Source organism: Mastigoproctus giganteus, chromosome 10 (genome assembly GCF_048544385.1).
Source record: "Mastigoproctus giganteus isolate SK-2022 chromosome 10, ASM4854438v1, whole genome shotgun sequence".
Classification (NCBI taxonomy): Eukaryota; Metazoa; Arthropoda; class Arachnida; order Uropygi; family Thelyphonidae; genus Mastigoproctus; species Mastigoproctus giganteus.
The window spans coordinates 58231438-58250046 of NC_143584.1; the positions used below are offsets into that span (position 1 = coordinate 58231438).

Below are 18609 nucleotides of genomic sequence, written 5' to 3' on the forward strand. Positions count from 1 at the left end.
ATTGGCAAGCCAATTTCATATTGAAATTCCAATTTCATTTCAATATGAATTTGGCAAAGCCAATTTCATATTGAAATTGGCTTTGCCAAATCTCCAGGTTCATTTTCTGTCTACACCAAAGCTTGCAACAATTGTAAAGCAGTTATTTGGTTTTTTTTTTTTTAAGGAGCATTAGCAACTAAGGCCATATTGCTCCGGGAATATGCGGTGGTCATTTACTGACCTTTCCGCATCCTCCGTGTTTGGTGGTGATGGGCTCGACCCCGGTCTAATCAAGAAGGTTGTGTTATGCTGTGCTGCTCCTTCCCACCTGGCTACGGAGGCGCCTGTAAAGCAGTTATTAATCAGTCCACACTGGATTTTGAACAGGCTAAGAAAAACTTTAGTAGTTTTTCTACTCTTAGCCTGTTAGATATAGTAGCAAATAGTAGCAGAGCATTCTGGTCTCTTGCCAAAGCTACTGACAAATTTTTGCCTATCTCTGTTCCACTTTTGTTTAAACCATATAGTTCTATTGCTATTTCAGCTAAGGATAAAGCTCACCTGCTAGCATTCTATTTTTTCTTAACTTATTATTATGCTACTATTAACTCATGTATTAATAATCTTGGTAAAACACCTCCCACCATTCCCAGTAGACTCCATTCAATGCCTCCTGGGGTCTTTTGTCAAAAGGATGTGAGAAAGATTTTGAAAAATCTTGATGCTAAGAAAGCTTCAGGTCCTGATGGTATTTCTCCTCTTGTTCTCAAAACCTGTGCTCCTGAATTTACTTTTGTTCTGTGTCGCCTTTTTTCACTTTCTTATTCCGAAGGTGTTTTTCCTTCTGCTTGGAAATTTGTTTGTATCCAGCCAGTTCCTAAAAAGACAACAAATCCCTCCCATCCAATTATCGTCCAATCGCAATCACATCTACTCTTTCCAAAGTAATGGAGAAAACAATTAACCACGAACTCTTAAACTTTCTAGAAACCTTCCATTTGATCAACGATCACCAGTATGGATTCTGTCAATGTCGATCCACTGGTGACATTCTGGCTTATTTTATCCACTTTTGGAAAAATTCAATGAAAAAGTTTGGTGAAACTCAAACAGTTACTCTTCACATTTCAAAGGCTTTTAATCATGTTTGGCATAGAGGTCTTCTAAACAAACTTCCATCTTATGGTTTGCCAACTGTTTTTTGTAAGTGTGTATCCAGTTTTCTTTCTGACTGCTCACTGCAGGTGATGGTGGATGGCTCTCTGTCTTCTAACTTCGCCACTAATGCTGGTGTTCCTTAAGGTTCAGTTCTTTCTCCCACCCTTTTCCTCTTGTATATTAATGACTTCTTCCATTGACCAGAAATCCTATTCATTGTTTTGCTGATGATAGCACATTGCATTCCACCTTCCAGTTTGAGAAATCTTGCCCTGTTCTAACAGCTTCAACTTCTCGAATATCCACTACCAATTCCTTAAATGCTGATCTCCAAGTAAATCTCCAGTACTGCAATGATAACTTAGTTGATTTCAATCCTTCTAAAACTCTGTCTTCTCACAAAAAAGGATTCTTCTGTTCCTATGCTTATCTTTGATGACATTCCAATTTCTAGGCAAGATCACATATTCCTACTGGGGATTATCCTGACTTCTAATTTCTCTCTTGGCATAAGCACATTACAAATACTGCTTCATCTGCATCTAAAAAACTGGGTTTTTTTCTTTTGCTCTCGGCACTACTTTGCTTCCAATAACTATTCACTCTGTCTTCATTTCACTATTCCCCGGGTTAACGTATGAAGCCTTGCCACCATGCCCTGTCCGTGTACTTCTCTCTGTTGTTGATTTTACTCCAGTTTCCTCACCTTTTAATGACATCGATGTTTATCCTGTCCTGCCAACTCATTCTTGGTCCCCCTCTTCGCCTTTTTTCCCTTAATTGTAAATCAAACCTTTTCCTCTTGACAAATGTCTCTTGATCGTCCTCTTGACATGTCCAAACCATTTCAAATGGGACCTTACACTCCTACTCTGGAGTTTTTCAACTTGAATTCTCTCCCTAATCACATCATTCCTGATTTTGTCGCATCTTGTGTTTCCAGCTATGCTCCTCACAAATCTCATTTCTGCCCCTGCATTCTACTTTCATCCTTTTTCCTCATAGTCCAAGTTTCAGATGCATATGTCACATGTCACAATTTGTACGTAATACATCTGATATATAGCCTTCTTACACTTCAGTGGTATGTTCCTGTTCCAGATCAGCCCTCTTGTCTGTCTATAAAAATTCTCACCCGCTTATATCCTTCCACTTATTTCTTCTTCTATCAGTCCAGTCTTTGTAATGGTGCTTCCTAGATACTTGAAGTTGTTAACCACTTTTAGTTCTTTCCCTACCATTGTAATGTATCCTTCAAGCTCATCAACCTCTTTAGAAACAGCATGGATTTGTTAAGGGAAAGTCTTGTCTGAGAAATTTGATAGGATATTATGATGTGGTTACAAAGGAACTGGATGCAAAAAATAATTTTGATATCATATATTTGGATTTCAGGAAAGCTTTTGACACTGTTGCGCATGGAAGACTATTGTAGAAATTGGAGCAGAATGGTATTAAGCAGAAGGGTAAGTTGCTACAATGGATAAAAGGATGGTTAAGTGGGAGAAGACAGAGGGTGGTAATCAACGGGTGCTGCTCTTCATGGACTAATGATATTCATAGAGTCCCACAGGGTTCGGTGTTAGGTCCACTGTTGTTTTGTATATTTATCAATGATATTTATGAAGGTATATCAGGCTTAATGTCGAAGTTTGCAGATAATACAAAGGTTGGCAAGGTTGTTAATGACAGTAATGGCAGTGTGCTACTGCAACTGGATCTAGATAATTTGGGCAGATGGGCTAAGAAGTGGCAACTGAAGTTTAACCTTGACAAATTCAAAGTACTGCATATGGGTAGAAGTAACCCCAGAGAAACGTACCAACTGTGTGGTACTACACTTAAGGTGGTAGAAAATGAAAAAGACCTGGGAGTAATTGTGCAGTCAGATATGAAGTTTTCTGAGCAATGCAGACAGGCTGCCAGGGCAGGTCATGGAGTTTTGTCAATGATATACAGGAATTTTGCTAGCAGGGAAAAGGAGGTGATTGTCCCTCTTTATAATGCAATGGTCAAGCCACGCCTTGAGTACTGCGTACAGGTCTGGAGGCCTCATTTTAGGAAGGATGTAGATTTACTTGAGCGTGTACAGAGAAGGGCAACAAGATTGGTGAGGGGAATGAAGGGATCCTCTTACCAAGAGAGGCTTAAGTTCTGCAAATTGCAGTGGCTGGAGATTAGGCACCTGCGTGGTGATCTGATTGAGGTGTATAAGGCCTTGAATGGGTTGAGCACGCTGAATTCTGATGGGATCCTTCCACTTGTTCAGATTACGAACCTAAGGGGGCACAAATTCAAATTAAGGAAGGACAGATGTAGAATAGATGTGCGGAAATTTGCCTTTAGCCAGTGGGTGGTTAATTGCTGGAACAAACTTCCATCTGTCATTGTGGAAGTTGACAGGTTAAATAAATTTAAGGAGGAACTGGACACGCATTTGGAGGGAATGGTGTGATTTTTTTTTTGGCTGATGCTGCATAAGCTCATACACTTGTTTTCTTGCATCACATGCCACTACTACTACCACCACCACCACCTTCTCTTTCATCCCCTCTTTCATGATCAGCCTGCCTTTGTCCCTTCTGCTGGCTGTCCTGCATGTGCAATACATTTTCAAAATGCTTCTTCCATGTTTCTCTTGTCTCTTCATCCTTGGTTATTAGGTTCTCATTCTCACCCAACAAGTATTTGCTCTGCTCTGTCTCTTCTCCTATTCCTCACCATACCATATCGCATATTTTTTATTACAGTCAATACCTTGTCATAGAGTTTCACTCCATTCTTCCAACCACAGTCTTCTCTCCTCATTAACTATCCTTTTGGCCTCTCTCTCTCTCTCTTCACAGTTTCATATCTCTCTTTATTCTCATCATTTCTGTTCTGTTCTGGAAGTAGGTCATTGAATGCATTATTCTTGTTTTTCACAACCTTTCTCGTCCTCTCATTCCACCATGGGGTTTCTTTCCATCTCCTTCTATTGCTTGTCCTTCCACATACCTGCTCTGTCAGTCCCTATGCAGTCTTTGAATGCATTCCATTCTGATACCACTCTGTTCAACACTGTCATAGGTACAACCTTCTTGAACTCTTCTCTGAACATCGCCCCTTTTTCCTCTTCTTTCAACTCTCACACCCGTAGTTTTCTCTCTCTCTCATTATTTTGATCCTCTTCAATTTAGAAAATCTTAAAACTCCAACAACTAACCTGATCACTACCCAGGGAATCAATCGGTAAGACCTTGATGTCCATGACATAAATAAGGAGCGACATAATCTTCTTGATTTATGTCGCTCCTTATCCATGAGTATATAGTAAAGGAGGGATTCCTGTTGACCATCCCAACTATATCTTGTCACTTTGTGACTCTTTCTCTTCTTGAACCAGGGGTTTCCTATGACCAAGCTGCTGTTCTGTAAACAGAAATCCAACAGCCTGTCATCATCATCATTCCTAGGTCCGCAACTATGCGGACACATAATGCAGTCTAGTCTAGTCTTTGTCTTTTCACTCTGACTTTTGTGTTCAGGTCACCCATGATGGCTATATCTCCACCTGTGATGTTCTCTTCAAGCTTGTCCTCAAACTCCAGCTTCTCCATTTCTTCGTAACCGGTTTGCGGTGTGTAGCATTGTACGACCTTCAAATGTTTAACTGTCATTCATTTGCAGTTTAACTGACATGAGTCTGTCGCTGATATTATTCACCTCCAGCCTTTCCTTAATCCTGTGATCTATAATGATGGTTACACCTTTCCTTGCTACATCACCCAAGACCAATACAGATAGTAGCCTCCTCTTAACTCTAACCTCATTTCCTTTCCACTTTGATTCCCTCAATCCAAGTATGTTTATTCTTCTGTCCTTTAATATGCCCGCACCCTCCTCAATTTTTCCTGACAATTTCATAATATTGAGTGTGGCCAGCTTAATATATGTCTTCATCAAGCTTGAGGCTGTCACAGATACCACCAATAAAATTATGTATCACGTCCGGGCTTATTACTTTCGAGGCTTTTTTTTTCTCTTGAAGGCAATAAATTTAAGCTGCGGTCTGCCAAACCTGTTGCAGCGATATAGATGTGGTAGGTATTATTCAATGATGAAGCTTCCTCGTGATGTCACAGTCCTACTCACTATATACTAAATCAAGAACTTTAGCTTGTATGTCTTGATAATCCCTATCTCCCTTCTTCCAAATTCAAATAACCCTTCAACTGTTATCTATTGTAAAGAATAACGTGGGCAGTCTACCAGAAAGTGACGGACAGTGAGTTAAGAGTGACAGGATGTGCAGTGGGGTGGATTTTCTCCCAATAATAAAAAGAGGCATGTAAGATCAGTGTGCCCAATTATCAGTCTTGGCAATACCACTTCTTCTTGTGTGTTCCAGCTGAATCTGCAGAGCCACAACTTTAGATCTTGTTTTATCTGGTAAAGCTTGTTGGTGGTATTACTATGCCAGATCTTTGACCAGTTATGGTACCATGCCTCGTGAATTACAGTCTTGAAATCCATATAAGGAACCTGAAGAATAGGTTGTTTGGTGACAAGATCAGCACTCTCATTTCTTGGAATTCTGGAATGTCCCAGGATCCAACAAAATGTTACAGATTGTTTGGATTCGTTGCAGGAGAGAAACTGGTAGTGAATGGTTTTCAGTGTTGGATGAGAGGAAGAGAAATTTTCCTTTATGGCTAAGATTGCACTGAGAAAGTCCATATAGATTAGAGCACATGAAATGGAATATTCAACAATCTGGTTAAGTGCTAGCTTTATGGCATATAGTTCGGCAATGAAGCAGTAACTATGAATAAAGGAGACTGCTATAGCACCTACTGCATTGTCAGTTTTTGATCTGTCTTTGCATATTGTACAGGCAATGAAGTTTAGGATAGCATGAGCTATCCTAAATTTCATTGCCAGTTGGTTTTCATTCGGCTTATTATCAGAAGAAATTGTGACAGGTATTATATAGATACTAAAAACAAGGATGTGAGGGGGAACTCCTGATCTTAAATGCATTGTGACAGAGCAATGTTTTTCTTCGTAGGTGTAATGGTAGATCACACGCTTCAGTGTAAAGGCCTGGGACTGGAGAGGTCCTGAAAGCACCCAGGGCTATCCGCAGAGCACTGTGATGAATGACGTTTAGCTGTTCTAATGTAGTTCTCCTAGCTGAGTCATATACTGGACAACCATAATCTAAGTGTGAATGGATCAGTGACATGTAGAGGTGAAGTAAGGAGTACCGACCAGCTCCCCATGACACGGATGTCACAGTCCATGGATGACCAAAGTATGTTCAACTGTTTTAGACAGGTAGTTCCTAAACAAGTGACGTGCTTGGAAATCTAGTTTGCTATTGAATACCAGGCTCAGAAATCTGATTCTGTTTACTAGTGGTATCGGCCTGTTGTTTAGTTGTAATTCAGGGGGTGGGGAGCACATCGCTTACAAAAGTAAGTGAAGGTAGATTTCTGTTCTGCTAGACAATATCCATTACGTGAGGTCCAGGATTAAATTCTGATTATGGCAAGCTGGAGGTGAGGTCATCTACATAGATGTAAGCCCCAACAGTTCTGGGGATGTCTCGGGTCATGTTGTTGTCGACTGCTGGAAACTTGTGGAAGTTGTTCTAGGCATGGTTTTCCTCACGTTTGGCATCTGAGCAATCTGTATTTTACCAGTTGTTATGGTAGAAGCACTTGTGAGGTCTTGATTTCGGAATGGAATTTTTAGTTGCAGTTAATATCTGATTGGTAATGTATGTAGTTATATCACCAATAGGTTGTTCTTGAACGTAACTCCTTTCTAACTGGACATGGGTGGAGTAGTTGTCCCAGTTTGCCTTCTTGAACTTCCAGGTGGACCACTGCTCCAGAGTTCGAGTTACCTGTTTGCAACGAGTAAATGATTGGGAAGTGATCACTATTTGGAGAATCGTTTATCACTGCCCATGTCATACTTGAGAAAACTGACAGTGAGAGATTGATAAGCCTATTGCAGAGGCAGATCCTATAGGAAGGTGAATATAGGTGGGAAATTCAGAGTTTAGTTTAGTTAGGTTGTTATTTTACATGAATTATTATTTTGATCAATTTTCTCATTGTGTCCATTATAGGTGACCCCCATAATGGATGGTGGCCAGTGAAGTCATCAAAAAGGCAAATTGAAGAGGGGAATCGCATAATAAGAGTATCCATTTCTGTATTGGAAACTGGCTGATAAGATGGAATATATATTGAAACTAGGTTAACTGATATGCCAATTGAAATACACGCTGTTATGGCTTCTAGACTAGTTTGTAACTGAATTGGACAGTATATTTGATTTCACAAGCACAGCTACTCCTCTTCAAGCAGGTGACTCCGAGATCCTGTCTTTTCTATATATTGTATTGTATAATTTTAAAATTTTTTGTTTCTCAAAGACATATTCCTATCGGATTGAACTGAATTAGCAAATCTTTTAATTCGTCAGAATTTCTGCTTAGTCCTCTGCATGATATTAGACATTATTTAGGTTTACTTGTTGCAGATTGGTCTGACTGATTTTTGAAAGTGGAGCATTTCTGTCTATCTTGTTTGATTTTGTTCTTTTTTTGGGAAAAAGGGGGTGTCCAGAATCTATGGTGTCATTTGCAAGGGGGTTCTAAAATGGGCTCATCATTATTTAAAATCTCATCTACATCTTTATCCTTGGTGGGAGATTCCATTTTTGTGAACATGTCACATTTAAATTCATGTCACATGGGACTGATGGAGTATCACTAAGGATGCTGATTGGGGTATTTGTAGCTCCGTTAGTTTTCATTTTTGAAAACTAACGGAGTTTTTTTTTTTTTAACTCTGTTAGTTTTCCATTGAAAGAGTAGATTTAAGCCAGTTAGCTGGAGAGATATTAGACGGAACTGATACATTTGTTTGTTCTGGAGCAGAAACTGTTTCTAGTGCAAGCAGCATAGGAATGATTACTAGGCATACTCAACATAACTTGCCTACTTGCCACAGGAAAGGTAACTTTATTTTCTATTTTTGAATTTTTTTCCCTGTTATCCGTAACTCACAAGTTTTGGAAAAGGCTGGGTAACTACCTTACATTTTGGACCAGCATGGGTTGTGGCTGAGCAATCGGCTTGAGTATGCTCCTTAGATCCACCGCTAGGACAGATGGCTTCAAATGCCAGAAATAAATATTTCTGGCATTACTGATGCTGATGAGATTCTTCCCCTTGATCAAGTTTACACACCTGAGGGGGCATAAATTCAAATTAGGGGTAACATGGGAAAAATTTTGGGTTACAATTGGAAAAACAAAAGTAATTCTGAACATGAAATATATTTAAATAAATCGGTCAAGTACTGAGTGCCAGGCACTCAGGAATGGTCAGGTAGTCACGAATGGTCGTTAGTGTAGTTACCATAAAGCCCTCAAATAGAGGGCTTTATGGTAACTACAAAAAAGTTTCTGAAAAAGTAACTGAAAAAAGTTTCTAGTACTCTGGCTTGGCCTAAAACTGAGGAACTAATGAAAACGTAGTCTATTTGAGTCTTTCCAGTTGTTGTAAAAGGTGGGAGAAGGGACTCTGACCTCTTCCTGGTGAAGCAATTAAAGTCTTGGGGGGAGAAGTGACTGGCAGGTTAGGGCCGTGACAGACTCGGTGCAGGCACCTCCCCACCACCGAAGCCTCAACACTGGCTCTCCAAGTGCCTCCTTGCCGGGACAACTCCACCTTTGAAAACTGTTAAAAAATACTTCTCGTCACAAAATTTATAAATGACCTTTATAGAATTATTAACTAACTATTTAGCAACCTTTTTGTCACCAAAAGGAGGGTTACTTAGTAAAAAGAAGCATGCTATTGAAGTGCAATAAAATGTTTTTTTAATTTTAACATTTTAACACAAAAAGTAAATGACAGATTTCAATCGGAATAGTTTTCCCTTCGCATAGCTAATGTGATTGCAAAAATTTTAATGGAAATGGGGGGGGGGGTGACATGAAAATTATTCACATTTTCCTGTCTGGCCCCGCCATTTTTAATTTTAAACCTACTCATTGAGCTCTTTCCAACGGTGTATAAGCTACAGGTTGTCAAAAACATTCCCCCCTACATTTATCCCCCCATGTCTCAGACAAATTTTTATAAACAACGATCAACATGCAAATCCATGCAAAATTTCAATTCAATAGGTTGAGCGGTTCCAGAGATACAATGCTGTGACAGACAACCGAGTGACATTATAAGTGTCCTTCGTAAGATTATGGACCCTAAAAAGTTGAAACTTCTGCACAATCATAACATATCAAACAATAGACTTTAATTCTAAATATTCATATAGAAAAAAACAGAAACTTACAGTACCAGCATGTTGCTGTGTCATATTTTGGGCAATTGCAGGCTGAAGGATTTGTACTGCTTGTGTAGCTGAGGGTGCCACTACTTTTACTTGGGCAGTTGTTTGTTGAGAATTTGATTTTGTTTGTGCAATCTACAAAAAATCATAGATATGATAGAGAACAGTATAAGATAAAGGAATTTTGTTAAGATAAAATGTTGCATAGCAGCAAACAATATAACCACTCTTTAACCACCCCATGATTAAGTCTGCCACACCTATACAGACTTAAAAATGTAAGTTTTCTCGATGCCAGACACCTCAAAGGAGAATAATGTTTAGGAAACCTTTACAAAAATCGTAAAAAAAAAAAAAAATTGAATTAATATTTTAAAAAAGTTAATATTTAATTAATAAAAAGTTAAGATATTAATTTAAAAGTATTATAATTCTGACTGGATTGCCCAAACTTGTGAAATTACTGATACAAAAAATCTCTCAAAAGTTCAAGAAAATTTATAAAAGAAACTCTGTCATTATTATCCTGAGTGCTCTATATATCAATTTATTGATTACATAATCCATCAAGTTCTCAATCTGAATTTAAGAAATTTTCAGTTTTTAACACAAAAAACAGAACAAACAAGACGAAGAGTTATGATGTCCTGCTTTGAGTTTTAAAGCTATTTTTGTGCATCCTACCAATTAAAATGACATCAACAATTAGACAGAAATAAAAAAAAAAAAAAGCTACCATGCTACCATCCAGCCAGTTCCTTTTTAGGAACTGGCTGGATGGTAGCATGTTATGGAAGTTTAAGATAATTTCCACATTTAAAAGAATTATTTAAACGAAGTCTAAACAATGTAAATTTACATACCCACACCTGCACAGTTTAATAGAATAAATTTTATATGGTTGATAAATGGTTGATTAAAGAGAACAGAATTAACAGACATTTAAGATGAGATACAATGAAAATTTTGATTACCGATCTTCTGAAAGGTAGATTACACAATAGGACCAGATATCATCAAGGCCAGTACCATCTAGACCGAAATGCAGTTACACGACAGTCACAGCATGGATTATTAAGGAGCAATTCTTTTCTGACCAATATGACTTTTTTTTTTTTCTTCCTTTTTTTTTTTTTTTTTTTTTTTTTATATAAACCCCAGAACCTATAGTACTTAGTACCGTGCTTGGGTTGGAGGTTGAAAAGAATAAAGAAGATATTTGCTGACATTGGACTTTAACTTCTGTAGACTGTAATTTTCAGGAAATACATATGAAGGAACGTTGTTCCAGAAAATGGCAGTTGAATGAATAAATGAGGAAGATGAAAAGTTGGTTCTGTGAGTTTGAAGTTGGACAGTAACTGGATGTTGGCTGGTGGCAGTACGTGTTCGGACTATTTTGAAAGAGCGAGCGGGAATTATAGAAGCCAATTCAGAAGAACAGTGCCCATGCAAGTATCTGTAGAAGAGGCAATTCAGAAGAACAGTGCCCATGGAAGTAACTGTAGAAGAGGCATGCAGCAGAAACAGTACATCTAACTGCCCTCTTCTGAATGAAATCAAGAAGCCTGAGAGAGGTTTTGGGGGCAGCACACCAGATGTGGGAACAATATTCCATGGTAGGGCGGATTTGCGATTTATACAGAGTGAGCAGCTGTTTGAAAGAAAAGTAACGCCGAGAGCGAAAGAGAAAACCAAGTTTTTTAGCTGCAGAGGAAGCACTATTTGTAATGTGCTTGTGCCAAGAGAGATTAGAAGTCAGGGTAATCCCTAAAAGAGATATATCATTTTGCCTAGAAATTGGAGTCTCACTAAAGATAAGCATAGGAGCAGAAGAATCCTTTCTGCGAGATATAAGACAAGACTGAGTTTTAGAAGGGTTGAAATCAAATAAGTTGTCTTTGCCCCACTGGAAAATTACGTGAAGATCGGCATTTAAGGAATTGGCAGCAGATTTTCAAGAAGTTGAAGCTGATTGAACAGGGCAAGTTTTCTCAAAATGGAAAGTGGAATGCAATGTGCTATCATCGGCAAATCTATGGATAGGATTTCCCGTCAATGGAAGAAGGTCATTAATATATAAGAAGAAAAGAGTGGGAGAAAGAACTGAACATTGGGGGAGGGGACACAGCCATTAGTGGAGAAGTCAGAAGACAGAGAGCCATATACCATCACCCTCAGTGACCGATCAGAGAGAAAACTGGATAACCAATTACTAAAAACAGTTGGCAAACCATAAGATGGAAGCTTGTTTAGAAGACCTTTATGCCAAACACGATCGAAAGCCTTTGAGATGTCAAGGCAACTACTCGTGTTTCACGGAACCTTTCCATTGGAATTATTCCATAAATGGTAACATAAGCCAGAATATCACCAAGGGATCGACACTGACGGAATCCATACTGGCGATCGTTGATCAGACGGAAGGTTTCCTAAGTAGTTTAAGAGTTGGCAGTTAATTCATTTCTCCATTACTTTAGAGAGAGAGTAGAAGTAATTGCAATGGGTCGATAATTGGATGGGAGGGATTTGTCACCCTTTTTAGGAACTGGCTAGATATGAGCAAATTTCCAAGCAGAAGGAAAAACACCTTTGGAATAAGAAAGTGAAAAAAGGCGGCAAATAATTGGAGTAAGTTCAGGAGCACAGGTTTTGAGAACAAGTGAAGAAATACCATCGGGACCTGGAACTTTCTTAACATCAAGATTCGTCAAAATCCTTCTGACATCATTTTGACGGAAGACCACAGGAGGCATTGAATGGAGCGTGTTGGGAATGGTGGGAGGTGTTTTACCAAGATCATTAATACATGAGTTGGAAAAAAATGGGATGCTAGCAGGTCAGCTTTATCCTTGGCTGAAGTAACAACAGAACCATCTGGTTTTCACAGAGGTGGAAGCAGAGATGGGCAAAAGTTGCGGCCAATAGCTTTGGCAAGAGATCAGAATGCTCGGCTACCAATAGGGCAAGAAGAAAGTTTTCTACTCTTAGCCTGTTCAAACTCTAGTTTGGACTGATTAATAACTGCTTTACAATTGTTGCGAGCTTTGGTGTAGGTAGAAAAGGAAACTGAAGAATTAGAAACAAGCCAATTACAACATGCAACATTCTTCTCTTGAACAGCCTTAGCACATTTATTTGAAAACCAAGGTTTAGATAATGGATGAGATTTTAAAGTGGAGTGTGGGATAAAGGATTCCATTCCTGCAAGAATTAATTTCACTGACACGATCTCAGCAAACGTTGACATCAGAAGTTTTGAAACAGTAATCCGACCAAGGAAAATTAAAATCACCAAGAAAAATTACCCCACTGTTAGGAAATTTGGACTGGAGAAAGTCAAGTTAAGAAAGTCTTGATGTTAAGAAAGTCAAGTCTCTGACAGAGAATATCAGAACGGACATATGTACAAGTACCATCTTTGAGGCGAAAGGAATGAAACAGCGAATAATTTGGGCATCTGAGATGAGCAGTAGTTGAATCAACCGATAACTGAGATTCTGCCAGAAAAAGTATATGGAGTTTGGCAGACTGCAAGTGGAAATGGACATCGTTGAGATTAGAATTGAGACCACGTATATTTGTGAAATGAATTAGGAAGTGCTTGGGAGGTTAAGATCTTTTCGCAGATAAGCTTGCTCTATTAGTTTGACAATTTATGGTGTATTCAATAGCAAGAAAAAGTGGGTGGGACATGCTGTATGAAGTAATGAAATTTTTGGATATGGCGTACACATGGTAAGAATATACCCAGGTCCTTCACATAACGTGGCCTCGACAATGCTCCCAGCATACACACTGCTCGGACTCCTTCCAGTCACTATCTGGCAGAGTAGAGGTAGCAAGATTAGACACTAGCTGATCCAGAAGCCTCCTAGACAGTTACCAATAGGTTCGGTCCGGTGTACTAACTAGCGGCCGGCATGCAAACACTGTTTTAGAGCTGTATCCTCGAAATTTAAGGAATATTGGATCTCGCCACGTTGTTCATCCTAACCTCAAAAGTCATCAATCATAATGCATGATGGAAGAGATAGGGAAGGGTTGACCGGAACTTAGCTCTAGAGACTAAACATGGGTTCACCACTTCAAGCCTCCAATAAGCAAAGTGGTGGTATTGCACCGGTTGATGAGTTATCTACCACCTAGTACTGTCTGGTAACATAGAGGGGCGGCATTCGTCCATATGGTGTTGGTGCCACACCTCGACTGGTTCACACCTGGGTGGTCACCCACCATGTACTTGTGCATGGAGGTTATACCCAGGATTACTAACAGTCCCACCATCGTGAAGGTGCAAGCAGAGGATTTGGCTGTCACAGACCGTCCGGGGTGCCTCCGTAGCCAGGTGGGAAGGAGCAGCAGTGCATAGCACACGCTTCTTGATTAGACCGGGGTTCGAGCCCTTCACCACCAAATACAGAGGATGAGGAAAGGTCAGGGAATGACCACCGCATATTCCCGGAGCAATATGGCCTTAGTTGCTAATGCTCCTAAAAACCAAATAACAAACAAACAACCATCCGGACTTCGCCAAAATTGGGTGTACTTGACTTGAGTGTTACCCGAATATCAGTTCCATCAGCGTTTTAGACTCCCAGGTAGCAAGTACAGCTTATCAGGCATATCTGAGAGAATGTCTGTGACAACCTCAAGGACCGGATACGATTGGATACGATGCAATAACAAAAGAAATTGAAAAAATAATTTTGATATCATATATAGCAGAAGGCCATTTATCTGAACCAATTCATGACAAAGGTGTTAGGACCATCAAAAGTTTGGATAATTTGATTAAAGAAAAAAAAAAAAAAAAAAAACACTCATCCATGTAAAAAACAATTTATTAATTATTGCAACTTTAAAGGAATTTTTGAATATTACAATGCATGCTTATACAGCAATTATGATAAAAACAATTTTAAAATAGGTGAAATGTGAAAAATGAATAACAAACAGTAATAATAAATTAACATTCTCCAAACACTTTATTAGGAAAAACTCAACAATGATGTTCGTTTAGAAGAAACTTGTTTCCTAACTTCTGAACAAACAAGTCTCTAAAGTGTTTCTGCGTAAGAGGCTGAGGAGCATTATATTTATCTGGCTTTTCCTACCACTTAATTTGCTATTTCAAGGCAGTTGAAGACTTCACTAGGAAAGGGAGTTGGTTCATCATTTTTCTTCCTTATCATCTTCCACTTCACAGTTATCCTCTTCTTAATACTGTCAATAATTTCCTTATCCATCAAAATTTGGAAGCCATGATCGTCTGCATCAATTTGCATCCATTCTGTCACTTCTTCAATTCAACAATCAGAATTGTTAATAATTTCAAGAAGTTCAGTTCCACTTGTTTCTTTAGAGATTAATGGTTTTCCCAAACTGCTTTGCCAGGCTGGGTGCAATGTTTCGGCTTTAATAGTGCTCCATGAATCAGCAAGAGTGTACTTACAAGCATGTAAGTACACTCTTTCAAGTTAAGATTTATAAAAGCTCAGCATGTCATTTTCATCACCATCGCCACAGTAAGCCTTCTCAAGAGTTTCAATAATCCTCTAATCCACAGGTTGCAGTAAATGTGTTACATTTGGAGCGAGGAACATAACTTTAAAATTTCCTCCTTCATGCTCCAAAACTTCACTGCAAGGCTGGGATGGTGCATTGTCTACAATGCGCAATACTTTTCCAAACTCTGTAATATTTTCTTAGAATTTTTTCACTCCAGGAATAAATATCTTATCACACCACTCCACAAATAAATTAGCTGTCATCCATGCCTTGGACTGATTCGTATAAATTATGGGTAAAATTTTCACATTCTTTAGAGCTCTTGAAGGGAAAGATCTTTCCCTCCACTTATCCTGGAGGGAAAGATCGAAGGCAAGAAGCTCCCAGGCAAACCGAAAATGGCATGGCTAGATAACATCAACACCTGGCTTCACATGACAACAGCACAAATTCTACACGCAGCGCTAGACAGAGAACAATATCAAAACGAAGTCGCAAACGCCATTCGGCAGCATTAAAGAAGAAGAGCTCTTGGACATTTTGACTTGCCAGTTACAAGAAAATTTAACCTGTTTTTGCCACTTGATTTAGTACAAACCATTACTGTCACTTGATCCTTACTAATTTTGCAGCCAAGGGCAGTATGTTCAAGTTTTGAGGCTATGGTTTTTTGAAAAGTGTTTTCCAGTTTAAACCTGTTTCATCAGTATGATAAATAAAATTTGGATCCTACTTCTCAATTTCAAGAATAAAGCCATTTCAGTGATAAATTCTTCAACTTCTGAGGGGAAATCTGACTGAGGGTTTAAAGCCTTGAATGGATTGAGTAAGCTGAATGTTAATGGTATTCTTCCACTTGCTGAGACTACACACATGATGGGAGATAAATTCAAGTTGAGGAAAATGGTTGCAGGTTAGTTGTGCAGAATTTTTCTTTCAGCAAACTTCTAAAATTACATACCCATCCAGAACTGATTTTAAAGTCAGTATTGCCACCCACCTCTTTATAAAACAGAGCTTTCTCACACGAAATCGGTCCAGCTGATCATTTTTGCAGAAACCATATGTATTTTGCTTTTTCTACTTTGTTGTTGTCAGCCTTTTCATTATTTTTCTGCTAGAGCAGAAAAATAATCTGCTTTCTAATACAGAAACAAACTGAAGAACTGACATGCTATTATTTTTAATGTCAAAAATTGCAGCCACTCCGACACCATATATTTTGACTATTTTCTTCCCTGACTACAAAATTCCCCTTCTTTCAAACAAATTAATTATTTCCACTTTGTCTACCAATGTCAGAACATCACAAAAATTTTTTACCACCTAAGAAAATTGGTTTTAAAATCAAACAAACACAACAATAACCACTGACACACGACTAAAATGATGACTAGGAACAGACTAAAATAATAACAGAATAAAATTCTGTTATTATTTTAGTCAGAAATAATAGAAAGGTCGATGACGTTGTAGGGCAGATATCATCCTTTAAGGGCACAAAGGGTGATATTGTTGTACACGTTGGCACTAATGATATTAAGCGTAGGAGACCGGCAGAATTACTTAACAAATACAAGACAATACTGAAAAAAAGCTGTGAGTTAGGGTTGAATTTAAAAGTGTCTGCAATTCTGCCCAGACACGATAGGAGGGAGTATATGATGAGAGCCTTGTCGATCAATTCGGCCTTGGAGAGATTGTGCAAGGCTCAAGGGGTAGAATTTTTCTCAGCCTGGTCTGTGCTTGTTAACAGGAGAGACTGCTTCTACAGGGATGGGATACAATTAAATAGAAAAGGTGCAAGAATATTTGCTGATGCTATCGAGGCAGAGTTAGGTGGGACGGAAAACTGCTAGCTTGGGGGGGATACACAGACTAATAGATTAACAGTAGCCGCTGGCAGAGGTAAAAGTGATTCTTGCACTACTTCTATTGAAGTAGTGCAAATTTCAATTTCTACATTCCTTATATCTGTGTGACACTTTATATCTACTCTACACTTCAAACTCTCAAAGACACCCCTATCTGGTATGCTGAGTTGGCACCTAATTTATTCACCCTCTCTGCACCTAGCACACACAAATCAGGAAATGACAGAACATGATCTAGCCCCCTTGGAAAAATCATGTCCTGTTCCAGAACGGATTGCCAACATTTCACAAGTTGCAGATATTTTTAGGCTGTGATGCATTGGAGAACTGCTCCTTTGGTTCTCCCCTGGGCCACAGCACTAATGCCACTTTGTGCCTGTTACTTTGCTGCTCTAGTCTGGGGCTTGATTTCTGTTTAAATACAATTTGATTAACAATGAAAATTAACTGATTACCTGACAATACTACCCTAACCTAATATATTCCTAAACACAGTGATGCGTAGTCCACTATCTAGTTTTACATTATACCTTATGGCTATCAAGTTCAAGATATACGTTACGCGCTATCGTAATGATCACAATGTTAATTATATCTTTAGCTAAACACAAAAAAGTTATAGGCCCAACAAGTGTTTAGAACCTCCAAGCTACTTATACTTATTAACACAATTAATCCCAACTATTCCTCTGCACTACTGGTTATGTGCTACAAATTCAAGCCAAAACATCGAAAGAACAGTAGTACAAGTATCGAATTATAACTTACAAAATTACTAGGTAAATTTAAAATAATAAGCTAATGAACATGATTAAGAATCCCTAATGTATTTGTAAAACACAATTTAATATGTTAATTAATCAAGATGTTAAAAATTTCCAAAAAACTTATCCATTTACTAAAGCTAAAAAATTCTACATCCTGGCACTTATGTTTGCTGAGTATTGTTTCTAGAGTAATTGCTACACATCAGATTATATGCATTTGAATATTGTGCATGCAAATGCATATATTATTAGCAACACTACATATTATGTAACTATATTTCAATATAACTATTGAAAAGATCCAGTTTATTGTTAAGAATCAGATTTGTTATTTTGGTGATTATGGATGCATCAACAATGGAGTTCAGAATGTGCCATATCATTTGGTATATTACATTCCGTGTATGGCAGTGTTTCCCAAACTTTCTGAGCCCAAGCCTCCCTTGACCTGTAAAATTTTCCTGGCGCCTCCCTTAAAGTAAAACATCCATAATTATTCAATTTCTAGTTCTTCGGCAAAACTAGAGTTTCTCCTATTGTGTGTGTGGTTTTTTTACATTTTGCGATTCTGTAAGAAACTTGGTAGGACGCTAGCAATGCATTTGATGGAACAGAAACTATTTTTTTGATTTGCTTTTGTTTATTAAACTCATGTATACATTTTTTTATTTATATATGTTATGTTATGAAAATTACATTTCTGTTGAACTTTTTGCACCTCCACAGGGAGGCACGCCTGCAGTTTGGAAATCACTGCTGTATGGGAACTAAATCCACATTCATGAAGGTTAAATATTTATTCTATATACATCATTATTATTTACAGTATATGGGCTTCAAGAAGCTAAATATATATGATACATGTTTTGAACCACCTAGAATATTGATGGCGAGGTTCCCCTTTCCTTATATAATGAGATGAAGATTTAGCTATTATTTTCATATGTTGTACAAAATATC

General features: G+C 38.3%; 1 protein-coding gene across 4 annotated transcripts in view; it reads right to left on the reverse strand.

Annotated features, from left to right (window-relative positions):
- The window catches only part of LOC150079046 (transcription initiation factor TFIID subunit 4B-like), a 634753-nt gene that overhangs the window by 339286 nt on the left and 276858 nt on the right, over positions 1–18609 (reverse strand). For all 4 annotated transcript variants that reach the window (XM_090382248.1, XM_090382247.1, XM_090382250.1 and 1 more), the window contains one exon: positions 9501–9632. In XM_090382248.1, the coding sequence (XP_090238374.1) occupies positions 9501–9632 (132 nt within the window). The remainder of the gene's footprint in view (positions 1–9500; positions 9633–18609) is intronic.